The sequence below is a fragment of the Pongo pygmaeus genome, chromosome 5 (assembly GCF_028885625.2).
Source record: "Pongo pygmaeus isolate AG05252 chromosome 5, NHGRI_mPonPyg2-v2.0_pri, whole genome shotgun sequence".
Taxonomy (NCBI): Eukaryota; Metazoa; Chordata; class Mammalia; order Primates; family Hominidae; genus Pongo; species Pongo pygmaeus.
The window spans coordinates 64,590,058-64,607,407 of NC_072378.2; the positions used below are offsets into that span (position 1 = coordinate 64,590,058).

General features: G+C 35.4%; 1 protein-coding gene across 1 annotated transcript in view; it reads right to left on the reverse strand.

Moving 5' to 3' along the window:
* The window catches only part of LOC134739729 (protein eyes shut homolog), a 351,486-nt gene that overhangs the window by 46,401 nt on the left and 287,735 nt on the right, over positions 1-17,350 (reverse strand). The window contains exon 9 of the mRNA XM_063666301.1: positions 1,962-2,076. Within this exon, the coding sequence (XP_063522371.1) occupies positions 1,962-2,076 (115 nt within the window). The remainder of the gene's footprint in view (positions 1-1,961; positions 2,077-17,350) is intronic.

Genomic DNA, 17,350 nt, shown 5'->3' on the forward strand with positions numbered 1-17,350 from the left:
TCTAGTTCATCCTTATGCTATGCATTAGTCAGGGTTCTCTAGAGGGACAGAACTAATAGGACAGATTTATATGAAAAGGGGAGTTTATTAAGGAGTATTAACTCATACTATCACAGGGTCCCACAGTAGGCTGTCTGCAAGCTGAGGAGCAAGGAAGGCAGTCTGAGTCCCAAAGCCAAGAACTTGGAGTCCAATGTTCGAGAGCAGGAAGTATCCAGCACAGAAGAAAGATGTAGGCTAGGAGGCTAAGCCTGTCTAGCCTATTTATGTTTTTCTGCCTGCTTTATATTTTGGCTGTGCTGGCAGATGATTAGATGGTGCCCACCCAGATTAAGGGTGGGTCTCCCTTCCCCAGCCCACCGACTCAAATGTTAATCCCCTTTGACAACACCCTCACAGGGTCAATCCTTGGCATCCTTGAATCCAATCAAGTTGACCCTCAGTATTAAGCATCACATGCCAGTACCACATTGCCTTGATACTCTGCTTGAAAGTAACTCTTGAAATCAGGTTGGTAAAATCCTTCAGATTTGCTGTTATTTTTGATTACTTAGCTATTTGAGGTCGTTTGATGTTTCATATCAGTTTTATAATCAGCTTACCCATTTCTACAAAACATTTGTTAATATCAGTAAGAAGAAAGGACATCATAAAATATTAATTTTTCTAATTCATAAATATGTTATAACTTTACTTATAGGGCATATTCCATTTCCCTCTGTAATCTTTTTTTAGTTTTCAGCATAGAGGTCTTAGCCACATTTTGTTAAATGTTTTCTGAAGTGTTTTGATACAATTATAATCATACTTTATTTCACTTTTATAGCATTAATTTTTAGTGTCATGTCTTAATTAGTTGTTGCTATATTACAGAAGCCCTATTGGTTTCTAAAAAGTTATAATGAATCCTGGGATTTTGCCATATTTAACTTGTTAGTTCTACTTTTTAATTTTTATAGCGTTCCAATGAATAGTAATGAGGTATGCTTATCAAAACCACACTATTTTATTTATTCTATCTTCATGTTGTATTTATTTTTCTTGCCTTATTTCTCAAAAAAATTATTTTTTGAAAAAAAAAGCTTTGCAGAAACATTGGAAGTCCCCTTTGTACTCTCCCTGATTTCATTCTCCCATCTACCTCCCCATAGTTTGCCTTTCAAATAAAGCTGGTGTGTGTAATCCTCAAGTTTATGTCTATACTTTTGACATAAATTTATGTAATTATAGAAGTATGTATACATTTGTGTTTTACCACTTTGAGTAATATTGTCACACTGTATGTGAATAAAATTTTAAAATTCAATATTTTTATATTTGTAAGTATTAATATATATAGCTATTGTCTATTCATTTTAACTAGCTTTTATAATTCCATTGTAAGACTACACCATGATGAATTTGTCCATTCTCTTATTTACAAGGTTTAGTTTCAGATTTGAAGTGAAAATTCCTGTGTATGTCTCTCTCAGTAAATATCTGATAATTTCTCTAATAGACACACCTACAAGTAACATTGCTAGGTTGTGGAATATCCCTTACCACGTGTAGTACAGACATTTTGTATTTGTAAAGTAATTTCAAAAACTATTCACTAAAAAAGCATATTTTGTGGACCCTAACAATCAACCACTAGACTGATTTTATTTCTCATCTAGTTAAAGAGCTTAAAGTATTAGTAACTGGGGTTTTATATACTAAGAAGTATATCACCAGGCCTCAATTAGCTTTATATTTACTTTATAATAAAAACACCTCCTAGAACATTTATTAATTCCCTCCCAACATAATTCTTATAAATTAAAACCCCTATTGCTAAGCTTTACATAACTCACATTTAAATATACATATAAGGATATATTTCTCTGGCTAAGATTAATAAGAGCATTTGAAATATAGACTAACTGAATCTATTGTATTTTGAAGGGCTAAATTATGTTGCCATGTATTAAATTACTTACTTTGAATCTTCCAATTATATTGAAACACCATTCTTCATTCAGACAGTTGATGCTGAGCAGTCTACAGTGGTCAATTGCTTTCTCACAGTTTTTTTCAGTAAATCCTGATATACAGCTGTAAATACATCAGTGTAAATTAGAAAAATTATAATTTAAATATTTTCAGAAGAGCCTATTAACATTATTCCAAAAGGAATAAGGCTTTGTTTAAATTATATGGTATTATTAATCATTTTTTTCTACATACCTGTGATCTTAGCCAAAAAGCTCATATTTATGTATTTGGAAAGAATTACAGTAAACTACATTTTCAATGTATGCTCTTAATGATCTCTTTTGGGAATTTAAGAATAAAATAAACTTTGGCCTAAACTGATACTTAACAATACAATATATGTTTTGGAAAACTAGTGAAATGTGAAAAAAAAGATGCCAATTGTGATTTTTTAATGTTTAGTAGAGCCAGTATATACTGATGATGTGCTAGCAGGAGTTAATGATGACTACATGAATTTGAGACAGGATAGAGTGCCAGTGGATGATAATGGTCTAGTTATAGTTGGGCTAGTTATAGGACTTCTGTTTTTTAGATGTCATTTTTAGAATTGTTTTTCAAACAATCTATATTCCAGTCTACTGTATTTCATTAACTGCAATCTATAAGTTGCTAAAGAACACACACTGGTGTTTTGGCTTCCACTGCCCTCACTTCTAATTAATTTGTAGGCAACAGTCCTGTGCCTTAATTCATATTTAGTAAACTTTCTATTATAAAATAAATGGGACCCCAAATGAAAGAATGTTTTTTCTAATGTAAACACCAAATATTTTAAGGCCAAAAATATGACTTCTCATGACTTTAAGTTGGTAGAAGCTGATTTATTAATGAAGTGAATTTAACTATGTATTTATTATTTTAAATCTGTTATAAGAACACAAAATAATTTCACAAAAGGGATCAAAGGCCATGTTGGCACAATTTCACTGAAATAGCATCAATAAAATGCTTTAGTAATTTACCTTTCCTATAGTTTGAGGCACACAGCTTTGCATTTTCATCCTGCAGAATTAAATTATTTCTCCATTCGTATCAGAAATAATCATCCACTTTTTTTCAGCACCCACCATATGCCAGCCACTAGGCTAATTACTTTTACACAATTTTCTTAAGTTCTCATTCAATTCTTGTAAGTTGTGAAATATATTATTATTTATCACTTTTATAAATGAGGAAACATACCCATAGAAATTACATTAGTTGCTTTGGCCATATTACTTACAAATTTTAGAGTGGTTAATAAAATTAAGTTTGTCCTAACTTTAAGTGCATTATTATACTCTGCTATTCCATAGATGAAGACCTTTATGTATTTTACTCTACTACTCCACAGATAGTAAGATATATTTACTTTACGTCTCTCATTCTGAGGGGCCAGCTAGATATCCAGAAATCACTCCAAATACCAACTTAATGAAAGGTAGCATCCCTTCCTATTGAGGATGAGCATGTAATAGCATAGAGAAGAAGAGAAGAGCTTTAGCATATCCTAAAAGTTGATGAGTTTCAATTTTCCTTTCGAGTTGGAATGGACTGAATTGGCCAAGAGCAGTTAAAGACACATGTGACATTTGGGCTTATTTTGTGTTGCAGTTTCCAAAGAACAGGATCAGGTCTATGAATTGAAGAACCAACATTCAGCCATTAAGAAGAATCAGATCCAAAGGGTGTTGGATGAACACTGGGCAGCAGCAACTCTGAGAAAGTGTTTCTAAACAGAGCAGGTTTTATTGATCCAAAAAAAAAAGGCCAAAGATTTTCTACTCTCAGTACACACTAGGTAAGAGACCCCCCAAATACTATCTGCAATGTGTGGCTCAGAGAGGTTTGACCCAAAGGCGGAGGACTAATGTGTACTAGGCTTAATACCTGGATGATAAAATAATCTGTACAACAAATCCCCATGACCCAAGTTTACCTATGTAAGAAACCTGCACTTGTATCCCTGAACTTAAAAGTATTTCGTTTTTAAAGGGAAAATTTTCCAACTGAGTTTCAGGCAATCATCTCCAATCCCCCACTCCCAGTGACGGCTTGAAATCTAAGAGGCACTTCCAAGTCTTACTCATAAGAAAAATGTCATCCTATCAACTCAGCCTGCTGTCAAGGAAAAAGAAAGTTTCAATAGTAGCCTTGACATTTAAGAATGTAAAACAGAGAAAACCAAAAGCAAAGTAAACAAAAGCAAACTCTGGAACAACATGGACCTTTTTAATAAATGTGTTTACAAAAGTGCATTAACTTCTGTTGAAATGCTCAGAGAGACTTATAGCTAACTAATTTGAGCTACTCTAGGTGTCCAGCAGACATTTTAGTCAGAGGCCAATTGTTTTAAATACGGGGGGGAGAGAAAAGAAAGACCTTTCAGATCGCCATGTTTCTAAAACATCCAATTTATAGTCTGTTTTTATATAAAACTATTTTGAGACTTTAGAGTAAGGGTAACCTCATGATTGTGATGGAAATATTTAAGGTGTCATTTTAGTGGTAAAACGGGAGATGATACATAGGATAGCAGCGAGGATCTGTGAAGATACATGAAAGGGAAGGAAAAAAATAATGAAAATAAAATATAATAGTGGAAAAGAGGAGACAAAAACAATACTCTTATCTTCTTTTACTTTTTCCTTCCTAAAATGATTTCTTACCACTGATTTAAATATCTTTCTATTATTAGGTTTCCTTTTGCCAATAAAGCCAATATTCATTAGTTAATTAGCTTTACTCTATTTCTTGGACATAGCATTCCTAACTTGTCCAGTGACCTATGGAATGCACACTATTGATTTTAATGAGAAGTGTCGGGCACTGTTGGGAACACAGCATTAATAGAGTAGGAACAGCAATATCAGAACAAAATTCCATCACCAGCATTTTGGTAAATGTTTTATGTAATACAGAACTACTAGTATTTATAACTGCTATTTATTTTTAAAGTTAATTGATAAAATAAAAATCAGTGAAACAATATTTACTACATTTTTAATAGGTTTCAAAATGCATTTTCTCAAAATATTAAGAAAAGCCCATAAATTTAATACAATTAAAAATAAAATGTTCAATATTTTACTAACAATTAGTAAAAATTATTACTGTATTAAAATAATAATTTCATAAAGGAAAAAATTAGAAAAAATATTTTTTAAAGAGTTAACTTCAAATTGGAAGTATACTTTTCCTTAAAGTTTTCTAGCTGCTGAAATGGCTTTTTCAAATTCTATACTATTCTAGTAAATGGAAAGGAAATAGTTATAAACTAACTTCAAATAGTTTTCTCTGCCTGTGGTAACTTGAAATACTCTCATCACTTGTTTGAAAACTTGGAATCAAATTTTGATACATTTTTTTCCAGGAAATGAACAGTTATATTTGTAATTTTTATAATGTTTCAGTTGTAATTTTTGTCTTAAAGCATTGTAGTTCACATTTGTCTCTTTGGTTTCATCATGCATACATGGGGATTCTGATGGAAAGTTACTTGTATCAGTTTCTTTTTTTTGTTTTGTTTTGTTTTTATTTTATTATTATTATACTTTAAGTTTTAGGGTACATGTGCACAATGTGCAGGTTTGTTACATATGTATACATGTGCCATGCTGGTGTGCTGCACCCGTTAACTCGTCATTTACCATTAGGTATATCTCCTAAAGCTATCCCTTTCCCGTCCCCCCCACCCCACAACAGTCCCCAGAGTGTGATGTTCCTCTTCCTGTGTCCATGTGTTCTCATTATTCAATTCCCACCTATGAGTGAGAATATGCAGTGTTTGGTTTTTTGTTCTTGCGATAGTTTACTGAGAATGATGATTTCCAATTTCACCCATGTCCCTACAAAGGACATGAACTCATCATTTTTTATGACTGCATAGTATTCCATGGTGTATATGTGCCACATTTTCTTAATCCAGTCTATCATCGTTGGACATTTGGGTTGGTTCCAAGTCTTTGCTATTGTGAAGAGTGCCACAATAAACATACGTGTGCATGTGTCTTTATAGCAGCATGATTTATAGTCCTTTGGGTATATACCCAGTAATGGGATGGCTGGGTCAAATGGTATTTCTAGTTCTAGATCCCTGAGGAATCGCCACACTGACTTCCACAATGGTTGAACTAGTTTACAGTCCCACCAACAGTGTAAAAGTGTTCCTATTTCTCCACATCCTCTCCAGAACCTGTTGTTTCCTGACTTTTTAATGATTGCCATTCTAACTGGTGTGAGATGGCATCTCATTGTGGTTTTGATTTGCATTTCTCTGATGGCCAGTGATGGTGAGCATTTTTTCACGTGTCTTTTGGCTGCATAAATGTCTTCTTTTGAGAAGTGTCTGTTCATGTCCTTCACACACTTTTTGATGGGGTTGTTTGTTTTTTTTTTTTTTTTTTTTTTTTTCCTTCTTTTATTATTATTTATTATTATTAAACTTTAGGTTTTATGGTACATGTGCGCAATGTGCAGGTAAGTTACATATGTATACATGTGCCATGCTGGTGCGCTGCACCCACCAACTCGTCATCTAGCATTAGGTATATCTCCCAGTGCTATCCCTCCCCCCTCCCCCTACCCCACAACAGTCCCCAGAGTGTGATGTTCCCCTTCCTGTGTCCATGTGTTCTCATTGTTCAATTCCCACCTATGAGTGAGAATATGTGGTGTTTGGTTTTTTGTTCTTGCGATAGTTTACTGAGAATGATGATTTCCAATTTCATCCATGTCCCTACAAAGGACGTGAACTCATCATTTTTTATGGCTGCATAGTATTCCATGGTGTATATGTGCCACATTTTCTTAATCCAGTCTATCATTGTTGGACATTTGGGTTGGTTCCAAGTCTTTGCTATTGTGAATAATGCCGCAATAAACATACGTGTGCATGTGTCTTTATAGCAGCATGATTCATAGTCCTTTGGGTATATACCCAGTAATGGGATGGCTGGGTCGAATGGAATTTCTAGTTCTAGATCCCTGAGGAATCGCCACACTGACTTCCACAAGGGTTGAATTAGTTTACAGTCCCACCAACAGTGTAAAAGTGTTCCTATTTCTCCACATCCTCTCCAGCACCTGTTGTTTCCTGACTTTTTAATGATTGCCATTCTAACTGGTGTGAGATGGTATCTCATTGTGGTTTTGATTTGCATTTCTCTGATGGCCAGTGATGGTGAGCATTTTTTCATGTGTTTTTTGGCTGCATAAATGTCTTCTTTTGAGAAGTGTCTGTTCATGTCCTTCGCCCACTTTTTGATGGGGTTGTTTGTTTTTTTCTTGTAAATTTGTTGGAGTTCATTGTAGATTCTGGATATTAGCCCTTTGTCAGATGAGTAGGTTTTTTTCTTGTAAATTTGTTTGAGTTCATTGTAGATTCTGGATATTAGCCCTTTGTCAGATGAGTAGGTTGCAAAAATTTTCTCCCATTTTGTAGGTTGCCTGTTCACTCTGATGGTAGTTTCTTTTGCTGTGCAGAAGCTCTTCAGTTTAATTAGATCCCACTTGTCAATTTTGGCTTTTGTTACCATCACTTTTGGTGTTTTAGACATGAAGTCCTCGCCCATGCCTATGTCCTGAATGGTACTGCCTAGGTTTTCTTCTAGGGTTTTTATGGTTTTCAGTCTAACATTTAAGTCTTTAATCCATCTTGAATTAATTTTTGTATAAGGTGTAAGGAAGGGATCCAATTTCAACTTTCTACATATGGCTAGCCAGTTTTCCCAGCACCATTTGTTAAATAGGGAATCCTTTCCCCATTGCTTGTTTTTCTCAGGTTTGTCAAAGATCAGATAGTTGTAGATATGCGGCGTTATTTCTGAGGGCTCTGTTCTGTTCCATTGTTCTATATCTCTGTTTTGGTATCAGTACCATGCTGTTTTGGTTACTGTAGCCTTGTAGTATAGTTTGAAGTCAGGTAGCATGATGCCTCCAGCTTTGTTCTTTTGGCTTAGGATTGACTTGGCAATGCGGGCTCTTTTTTGGTTCCATATGAACTTTAAAGTAGTTTTTTCCAATTCTGTGAAGAAAGTCATTGGTAGCTTGATGGGGATGGCATTGAATCTATAAATTGCCTTGGGCAGTATGGCCATTTTCACGATATTGATTCTTCCTACCCATGAGCATGGAATGTTCTTCCATTTGTTTGTATCCTCTTTTATTTCACTGAGCAGTGGTTTGTAGTTCTTCTTGAAGAGGTCCTTCACATCCCCTGTTAGTTGGATTCCTAGGTGTTTTATTCTCTTTGAAGAAATTGTGAATGGGAGTTCACTCATGATTTGGCCCTCTGTTATTGGTGTATAAGAATGCTTGTGATTTTTGTACATTGATTTTGTATCCTGAGACTTTGGTGAAGTTGCTTATCAGCTTAAGGAGATTTTGGGCTGAGACAATGTGGTTTTCCAGATATACAATCATGTCATCTGCAAACAGGGACAATTTGACTTCCTCTTTTCCTAATTGAATGCCCTTTATTTCCTTCTCCTGCCTAATTGCCCTGGCCAGAACTTCCAACACTATGTTGAATAGGAGTGGTGAGAGAGGGCATCCCTGTCTTGTGCCAGTTTTCAAAGCAAGAGCAAACACATTCAAAATCTAGCAGAAGGCAAGAAATAACTAAAATCAGAGCAGAACTGAAGGAAATAGAGACATAAAAAACCCTTCAAAAATTAATGAATCCAGGAGCTGGTTTTTTGAAAGGATCAACAAAATTGATAGACCGCTAGCAAGACTAGTAAAGAAGAAAAGAGAGAGGAATAAGATAGATGCAATAAAAAATGATAAAGGGGATATCACCACTGATCCCACAGAAATACAAACTACCATCAGAGAATACTACAAACACCTCTACGCAAATAAACTAGAAAATCTAGAAGAAATGGATAAATTCCTCGACACATACACCCTCCCAAGACTAAACCAGGAAGAAGTTGAATCTCTGAATAAACAATAACAGGCTCTGAAATTGTGGCAATAATCAATAGCTTACCAACCAAAAAGAGTCCAGGACCAGATGGATTCACAGCCGAATTCTACCAGAGGTACAAGGAGGAACTGGTACCAGTTCCTTCTGAAACTATTCCAATCAATAGAAAAAGAGGGAATCCTCCCTAACTCATTTTATGAGGCCAGCATCATCCTGATACCAAAGCTGGGCAGAGACACAACCAAAAAGGAGAATTTTAGACCAATATCCTTGACGAACATTGATGCAAAAATCCTCAATAAAATACTGGCAAACCAAATCCAGCAGCACATCAAAAAGCTTATCCACCATGATCAAGTGGGCTTCATCCCTGGGATGCAAGGCTGGTTCAATATACGCAAATCAATAAATGTAATCCAGCATATAAACAGAACCAAAGACAAAAACCACATGATTATCTCAATAGATGCAGAAAAGGCCTTTGACAAAATTCAACAACGCTTCATGCTAAAAACTCTGAATAAATTAGGTATTGATGGGACGTATCTCAAAATAGTAAGAGCTATCTATGACAAACCCACAGCCAATATTATACTGAATGGGCAAAAACTTGTATCAGTTTCAATGCTGTCATTGAACCTATTGCACTACTTGGGCAAAAAGACCTTTGAAGGAAATTAAGATTTATTCTTATAATATAATCTTTGCAATACTATTGCATGCTTACATACTGTGACTTGTGTGGGCATAGACAAATGTTTAGATTTATGGACTACTTCATATGACGAATTTATCTTTTAAGCATAAACTGAGCAACAAGGTCACTGCCTGGATTTCAGGAAGCAAATAATTCAGATGTAAAAGTTATTTAAAGATGAAAATAAGAATCTTAGACAAAACCATCTGTATTTGATAATTAAAATTAACATGCTATACCTCTATCCTAGAATATAGAAAGCTAGTATTAAACCTATTAAAACAGCAACTTCTCTGCCTTATTATACATTAGTTTATGGGGAAGGGAGAGAAAATTATAAATACATGAGTGTAATGACAGATAGGCAGAGGTGCTATATAATTAATAAATTAAATCTGATAAAAGTGGAGGGAGAAATTGAGAAGAGGTATTTCAAGGCTGTGTCAGGATCAACAGGAAAAACATCTTTGAGGAGATAATATTTGAGTGAATGGCTGAAGGAAGTGTACAAATTGCTACTGTGCTTTCTGGGAAATGTGCACTTCAGAAAAGGGAATGGCAAATACCGAGGATTGAAGCAGGAGGTCCTTGAGATATTCAGGAAACATCTCAAAGACCAAAGTGGTGACTTAGTAGGAGATGGTGGCAGAGAGATAGACAGGAGGAAAATATGGCTCACCTTGTAAGCATTTTAAATACTTTAGGTTTTATTAATGCACGGGAACCCCCTGAATGGCATTGGCAGACGAATAACATGATTTTAAAACATATATATTCTTTTTTGTGGATAAAAAATGATAAAGAAGCAAACTATTTTACAGTTGCTTTACCTGTAACTTTCAGCATCTAATATAATCACAATCTGTCTTCTAGCTGCTCAGGACAAAAACTATAGAGCCAATATATTTGTTCTTTTTCTTTCTCATTCAATCCACTCTAAAGAAACATTGTATTGACTCCATCTTAAATATACATCCACAATCCAACCCCTTCTTATTATGCTGTCTCTCCAGTTCTAATCTAAGTCACTGTCCTACCCAGATTACTATACTATAATTACTATAATAGCTTATTAACAGGTCTCTTTGCATGTGCCCTTGTGTCTGTACAGTTTCCTTTCAAAACAACAGTCACACGACAATTTAAAAATATAAGCCAAATAAAAGTAACTCGTTTGCCAGCAACACTGCAATACTTGCCATTGTACTTAGAGTGAAAATGAAGGACTTTACAAAAGCATTCATGATCTAAAGCTGCCCCAGATTCTGGTTTCTCTTCTAACTTCATTTCTGCTACTTCCCTTGCTTTCTCCAGAGCAGTTAGTCTGTACTCATGCATGGATAGGGCCTGAATAGGCCAAGGATTTTGCAATAGGTACTCCCTCTGCCATGAACATTCTTCCGTTAGACAGCTGCACATTCCCTCACATCATTCAAATCTCCGCCAAAATATTAGCTTTTTTGATGAGACTTCCATTCACTATTTGACATGTACCTGAATGAAGATTCAAAACAATGAGGTCAAGAGGGAGGCTACTGAAATGTTCCAGCTGAGAATTTGGCTTGAACAAGGGTGTTAACATTCATAATGATAAAAGTGTTCATATCCATGATATGTAGTTATGGGAGAGTTCAAAAGATTTGTTGATGGACAAGACGTGTCAAAAGAGAGAAAAGAAGAAATCAAAGAGTAATGTAAACGAATACTGGCAGAAAAGAAGCTTTGTCCAGGGCTCAGTAATCAATTATGAATTTGGAATACATTAAGTTTGAGCTGCTATATTAGATATATATAAAATGGACAAGAATTTAATGGTAGGATGAGAATTAAACAGGTTTGGTGTTTTCAGGTCAATGGAACATAGAAAAAGAGAATCAAGGAATTTGAAAGTGGATGTGTAAGTATGTTTTTTTAAAAGAAAATGGGGACCTGCATGGGGTACTAGACACAGGAGTGTCAACGTAGTCATATAATTGGAGGTCCTGTTGCTTTTTAAAAAATTTATGAAATTTTGTCATTACAGCACATGAGTGAGTGAACTTGAAATACAGGAAGTGGGGATCAGAGAATGAAAGAATTTAAATTAAAGATATTGCAGGGTATGCAATTACAGGCATGATAACTTATAGGATAAGACCATGGGAGATGGACTGAGGTGAAGGAGAGGGGGAAATTAGCAAAATAATTATCAAAAAATTTAAACAACCAAAGTGAGTTGATTTCCAAGAGGGATACCAAAGTTATCAAAAAATATAACCACAGTGGTGTTAAAGAAAAGGTCAGCAAGCTAGATGCTAAAACATTTAGTAAAGGATAAGCAGAAACTGAGAAAAAAGCTACTAGAAAAGGAGTCAGGGAGAGGGGGAGGGGGTGAGAGAGTCAGAGAGAGAGAAGATACAGCTGCTGGCTAGGGTTTTCAGAAGGAGAAGGGGAAAAATGGCCTGAATATGGCAACAAGGGCAACGCTATCTATACACTTCACTGTCTGTGGTACACAACTGTAGAAGAATGAATAGTGACCAACTAAGAAGACTACAAGAAAAACTGTCCTCAGGTTTCAGTAAGAAAAAGAAAGTACAGAAAAAATATTGTGGGCTGGGCGTGGTGGCTTATATCTGTAATCCCAGCATTTTGGGAGGCTGAGGCAGGAGGATTGCTTGACTCCAGGAGTTCCAGACCAGCCTGGGCAACATAGTAAGACCCCATATCCACAATTTCTTTTTTTCAAAAAATTAGCCAGGTGAAGAGTCCCAGCTACTCGGTTACTTGGGAGGGTGAGGTGAGCGGATTGCATGAGCCCAGGAGGTTGAGACTGACATGAGCTTGGTTCACAACACTACATGCCAGCCTGGGTGAAAATGTGAGACCCTGTCTCTAAAAAATAAAAAAATAAAGAAAAAGAAAATATGTTGTGGATACTTGGAAAATATTCCGTGGACAAAATGAGATACAGAGGGCAAAGTGGAAGAATATTGGATATTAAGAAATATTGGAGGTTGTGCAGAGCATTATGGGGCTAAGGTTTCTTTAATCAGGTATGCCAGGAAAACTTAAAGATTTCATGATGTTAATTCAAATTTCATCTGCATATGTCTGTACTAACTTATTATTTTTTATATGGAAATTAATACATTCAAGGAAGGAAGTTTATACTGATGAGAACATATGTTCTTATATGAGGCATTTAGGGGGCCAGATTACAGGATACCTCCTGTCCCCTATAACAATACCACAGAATGTAAAGTTGTACTAATAGTAGCAAAAGCTACTCTTGATGAGAAAATGGCAACAATGTCCTAGATATTTTTAATAGTTATATAGTTTGTGACCAGAATCTGAAGTTAAAACTATATTTAAACTTTAAAAAATGTTTCCCTATGTTAAATTTCAGAATGATTGATTCAAAAGTTAGCTTTATAAATGTGACTATTGATTTCAAGCAAAGAAAAATGTAGCAGCCCAGCTTTTGAGATAATTAACTGCAAAAGATTAAGCTTTCCTGTTGAAAATTATTGAGTGACCAAGTGGAAGCATTCCATTAATTAATACTTTCCTCATGCAAATATGTGATTGCTATTTTAACAATCATTTTTCAAAATTAATAAGAAAATATAATTTTATTATATGTTGAAATATGTCAACATATTTCAACATATGTCAACATATTTCAACAAATATGACTTTCTGCAAATGCAGTGTCCTATTTCAAAGTCACAGTGCATACTTAATTAGTTATATTTGTGACATAAACTGAAAACCTTAACTTTACCCCTGACTGACATGGTGAGATTTATCACAAACCAAATAAAATAAATGCTGAAACTGACTTGGGGATGGGGGTGGGGGAAATTATGTTAATACATCAAATTGAAATTTAAGTAGTGTAAGTTATAATAATCTAAATCCAGGGAATAGAAAACAGAAAAAAACCACAATAAGCTGAGAATATAAAAAAGAATACCACTATCCCTTGAAATATCTCAGAATTTGGGAGGAGAAAATAAAAGGCTTAGAAAGCAAAATTCTCTATATCACAACATTTCTGATTTTTAAAAACATAGTATTCATATTTCTCTAATATCTAGTCAGTGGCATATTTTACAAAATTTTCTCCCAATTAATTTGGTTAAATAGTTGATTTTCAGACTTGAAAAATTGTTATATGAGAAAGACACCAGCTGGTTTAACGAAACTTTATTTCCTGGTTCATTTCCTCATTTTACTCTAAATAGTAAAAATTTGATCCTCCTGATATGTTGAGAATATTGGAGTCATTGCATTCAGTAAAAATTAGAGTGTGTGTGTGTGTGCGTGTGTGTATGTGTATAAAATGGCAATATTAATACTGTAGTTCATGATAATCTTCAAAGCCATTTAGTGATTTTGGTGAATAAACACTTTCCACTCTACAAAAGTGGGAAGTATGGTGGAGAATTCAGAAACCTACATGTCAAGTCACAATGACTTTCCCTTCTCTACCCATGAACCTCCATCCAAGAGGTGATCAGGGACCCTAGGAAGCATCACTGCAGCTGTGTCCTGCAGCGCCGTGGACACTGCCACCTCTGTAAGTGAAGTGGAGCACAGAGTCCTGTAGCTTTAGCACTGCTTTTGGAGAAATTTCCAAATGTCTATCGAGCTCTGTGAGCTCCTGAAAAAACCCAGCACTATTAACTTTATGCCAACACTCACAATCAACCCACTATGATCTACCTTTGACGCCAGTAAAATTACTCCCTTATTACCATTACCTCAGATATCCTAGGAAGTCAATGGTTTCCAAGTCATCCCTCACCGTGTGGTTCTTTTCCCCCAAGCAGCTCTGTACACTTCTTTCATATTCTTCTTAGGAATCTCTTTCCTTTGACTGTAAACTCTCAAGTGGTGGTTATTCTTTCTCCCTCTTCTCTCACAGCTCAATGTCTACATGTTGTATAGTTGTCTTCATCTTTTCCTCATGTCCTGTCCTCTTCCTTAAAAGCCTTACTTATTTCAAGATGATGCCATCAAACCATGCTACCCATATCCTCTCCTTGTCATACTCATAGCTAACCTTCCTGAGCATCCCCTCTAATTCTTTCACATTTAATATCTGACTTGTTATATCTTTCTCTAATGTAATCCCAACCTTACTTTATTTTCTTGTTTGTCTGTTTTGAGACGGAGTTTCGCTCTTGTTGCCCAGGCTGGAGTGCAATGGCATGATCTCGGCTCACTGCAACCTCCGCCTCCCAGATTCTATCCATTCTCCTGCCTCAGCCCCCTGAGTAGCTAGGATTACAGGCATGCGCCGCCATGCCCGGCTAATTTTGTATTTTTAGTAGAGACGGGGTTTCTCCACGTTGGTCAAGCTGGTCTTGAACTCCCAACCTCAGGTGATCCTTCCACCTCAGCCTCCCAAAGTGCTGGGATTATAGGCGTGAGTCACCGCGCCCAGCAATCCCAACCTTACTTTGTTATTTTTTTCCAACTTTATTGAGCATAATTGACAAAGTTGTACAAATTTAAAGTGTAAAGCATGATAATGACTTGGTATATTATATATTGTGAAATGATTATCCTTAGTTAACATATCTGTCACCTTGCACAGTTATCATTTGTATGTGTGGGGGGATAGCAGGTAAGATCTATTCTCTTAGCAAATTTCAAGTATGCAATGCATCATTTTTAGCTATAGTCATTACCTTGAACATTAATTTCCCAGAAGTTATTCATTTTTTTGTCTTTATTTTTTATTGATAAATACTGTTTGTGCCTATTTATGAGATACATGTGATATTTTGTTTCATGCTTAGAATGTACGATGATCAAGTCAGATTTAGGGCATCCATCACTTCAAGTATTTACCATTTCTATGTCTTGGAAACATTTCAAGTTCTCCCTTCTAACTGTACTGAAATATACAATATTATAACCCTTTGAACACCCCCCAATTTCTCTCAGCCCTACTTGCCTGAAAACCAGTATTCTGTTTCTATGACTTTGACTTCTAAAAATTGTACATGTTAGTTAGATGATACAGTGTTTGTCTTCATCTGGCTGATTTATTTCACTTAGCATAATGCCGTCAACATTCATACATGCTGTCGCAGATGACAGAATTTCCTTCTTTATGTAGCTGTGTAATATTACATACATACACATGCAAACACATCACAACCTCTTTATCACAATAGCCAAGGCATGGAGAACACCTAAGTGCCTTCATTATTTCAATATCTGCAAAGTTTATTTATTTGCAACATTAGCATCTCCTAGGAGCATACTGTCTCAACTCAAAGATCTGAATCTTCCCTCTAACTCTACAACCTACTCCCACTCTAGTATGCTATATACTACCATAATGTATAACTACATTATCTTCTCAATGTTAACTTACATAATCTTAACGTTAAGTATTTTATATTCTATGCACGGCCTCATTTCTCTTTCTAATTTACTCCTTGTAGTCCTTTTCTCCCCCAATGTTTATTCCATCCCACAATCCATTGACCCTACCAACACTTCAGTGTCTGTCATCCCCATCATATTCTCTATTGCCTCCTTGTGTGAATTAGATTACACATTTTACTTCTATAATCACTAATTGCATACACCCTTAAATCACTCTTTCCCCTCCATTGTCATAGCCTGGTAAAGGCTCAACCCTACTTTAATTCAACACCCTAGCTATTTCTGACAGGCATATGAGTAAATTACACTTGGTTTGAGATTGACACATATTATTGTAGACTGAACTTACTTTAAATTCGTGTTCACTAACTTCAAGGAGATGCTGTAGCATATCAGTAATACTCTATTTTCCTCATACTCACTTGGATTACTGTTTCATCAGACATTGCTGCTTATTTCACTTGAGTAACAGAGCCATCAGAAGACACTTTCCAAATGATTCAACAACCACACATTCAAAGCAACCTATTCTATTTTTCCTTCTATTACAATTCATTCAACATCGCCATCCTATCTAAGCTAACTCTTCTGCTTGTGCCCTATATCCCAACCCATTTCTACTACTATCTAAAAATAAACTATTTTGAACTTTCCTTAGTTGCCAGTTTATTAGCTTCTCTAATAATTGTGTGTATTTTTCTCATCGTAACTCACGGAGTCCTTTTAAATCTCATGTTCTAATACATTAAGTCCCTCAAATATGAGTGTCCCAAGTCTCAGTCGAAAACCTTCCCATGTTCCTATCTGGGTTCAATGTGAGGTAATTTCATTGAGTTTCCTGTTTTATTTTTATTTTTCTCTAAGCTAACCTCTTTTATTTATTTATTTATTTATTTATTTATTTATTTATTTTACATTTAGAGACTACAAGTGCAGTTTTTTGTTTGATTGCTTGTTTTTTGTTATTTTAACATGGATATATTACATAGCAGTGACGTCTGGGCTTTTAGTGTACCCATAACCCGAATAGTGAACATTTTACCCAATAGTTCATATTTCATTCTTACACCCTCTCCCACCATCCCACCTTTTAGAGTCTCCAATATCTATTATTCTACCCTATATGTCAATGTGTACCCATTGTCTAGTTCCCACTTATAAATGAAAAGATTAGGCTTTTTACTTTCTGGTTCTGAGTCATTTCACTTATAATAATGGTCTCCAGTTCCATCCATGCTACTGCAAAGACATGATTTTATTATTTTGGGTGGCTAAGTTGTATTTCGTGCTGTGTGTGTGTGTGTGTGTGTGTGTGTATCATGTTTTTAATC